We start from the raw sequence: 1,512 nt of genomic DNA, 5'->3' as shown, positions 1-1,512 counted from the left end.
AGCAGCGGGTGTCCCCACGTCCCCCTCCCCCTGCCCAGACGGACGTCCAGCGACAGCCACGGCCGCTTTACTTTGGGGACAGCTTTCGGCACAGATCCGGTCAGTGCTGGCTCATCAAACTCACCAGCCCCGAGGTGAGGAGGTGACTGGCAACCACCAGCCCCAGGCACCAGTAGCGACGTTTTTCACAGGCGTCGAAAAAAATCACTCCCCAGAAGGTGTGAAGCAAGATGAGGGCCATGGTGAGGAACGCTGGGGGAAAGAGAGTGACACAGACCCCCTCAGACCTCGTCACTGCCTTCCTCCTCCTCACCTCAGTGAAGGACCACGCACTGGGGCTGGATTTTGGCTCCAACCGGCGCTGCCATAGTACCCAGCCCAGGTCCGGCAGCACGTGCTGGCCCCGAGCCTCACCAGATGTGATGAAGTAGTACGGCGAGTCCCCATGGATCCCGACGATGCCTGGCCCGATGGAGTCTGCCAGGATGTTAATGACGGAAAACACGCCGCTGATGATGCCGAAGGACAGGCCGGAGACTGCGGAGGGAGAAGGGAGTCAGCCAAGAGCGACCGCGGCCGTGCTGCCTCCACCACGAGCCCCAGACTCAGCCAGTGGGCCCAGGGAAAGGAGAACGGGGGAAGAAAAAAAAAAAAAAAAAAATATAGTTGGGAAGGTTGCATTAGGCCGGTGGGCTCATCAATGCTGCCGGAATCTGACATCTGAGCAACCCGCTGCCAGGCAGCCCCAGAAGAGCGCAGGGAGGTCAGCGAGAACGCAAGCCCTGCCCGGGTTCGTACTCACCGTAAGCCATCTGCCTGAAGGAGATGGGGGATCGGCCGTCCTCGCTGATCGTCGCCAGGCCTTCATCCGCTTTCCTGCTCGAGCGGGAGAGAAAGCGTGAGCAGTTACGTTTGGAACAGGGGCCTCGTCACACAGGAGAGGGGAAGGGATAGTTATAAACGAGCCTGGGGCAAGGAATAACACCTCTCTCCCAGGATCTAATGAGGAAGATACTTTGCAGGGTTCCCCAGACAATAAAAATGGAGGTTGGGCACCGACCACGGCTACCAGAACAGGTCACCCAGCCCCACGGGGCGCACGCTTCAGGCTCTTACTTCAGCAACTTGAAGTAGGCGAATCGGAAAGCCTCCTGCAGCAGGACGGAGACGGCAGCCCCGAAGATGAGGAGGCCGTACTGTAGCTTGGCATTCTCCCGGTCGCTGAGATGAACCGAAACGAACCAGATCAGAGATGCCAGGAGCAGCGACACCAGCCAGAAAAACGCCCTGGGGAAGAGAGGAACACCAAGCTCATGCTCTGGAGGTCAAAATCACGCAAGCACGTGCCAAGCTGCTTGCTTGGTTTGCCCAGGCTCCAGGTCACACGTTCATGGGCTGCCTGGTCATCGTCACATGAGGAAGGCACACGAAGGAAGTGTGTGGCTGAAAACCAAACACATTCAGAAGCCAAAATCCTCCTTTTTCTTCTCAGAGCTGCAACAATCTGCTCAG

The 1,512-nt window shown here is 58.3% G+C and overlaps 1 protein-coding gene across 1 annotated transcript; it reads right to left on the bottom strand.

Moving 5' to 3' along the window:
- Positions 1 to 124: 124 nt before the first annotated feature.
- Positions 125 to 1,287, bottom strand: APH1A (APH1A gamma secretase subunit; the record flags this gene model as incomplete). The annotated part of the gene is made up of 4 exons (XM_009708501.1): positions 125 to 252; positions 415 to 537; positions 803 to 876; positions 1,117 to 1,287. Coding segments are annotated over 4 exons (496 nt in total), but the record flags the coding sequence as incomplete, so codon positions are not given.
- Positions 1,288 to 1,512: the final 225 nt, after the last annotated feature.

This window comes from Cariama cristata, unplaced genomic scaffold, assembly GCF_000690535.1.
Source record: "Cariama cristata isolate BGI_N322 unplaced genomic scaffold, ASM69053v1 scaffold27719, whole genome shotgun sequence".
In the NCBI taxonomy this organism is placed as follows: domain Eukaryota; kingdom Metazoa; phylum Chordata; class Aves; order Cariamiformes; family Cariamidae; genus Cariama; species Cariama cristata.
This window is presented reverse-complemented; position numbering and strand designations above follow the sequence as displayed.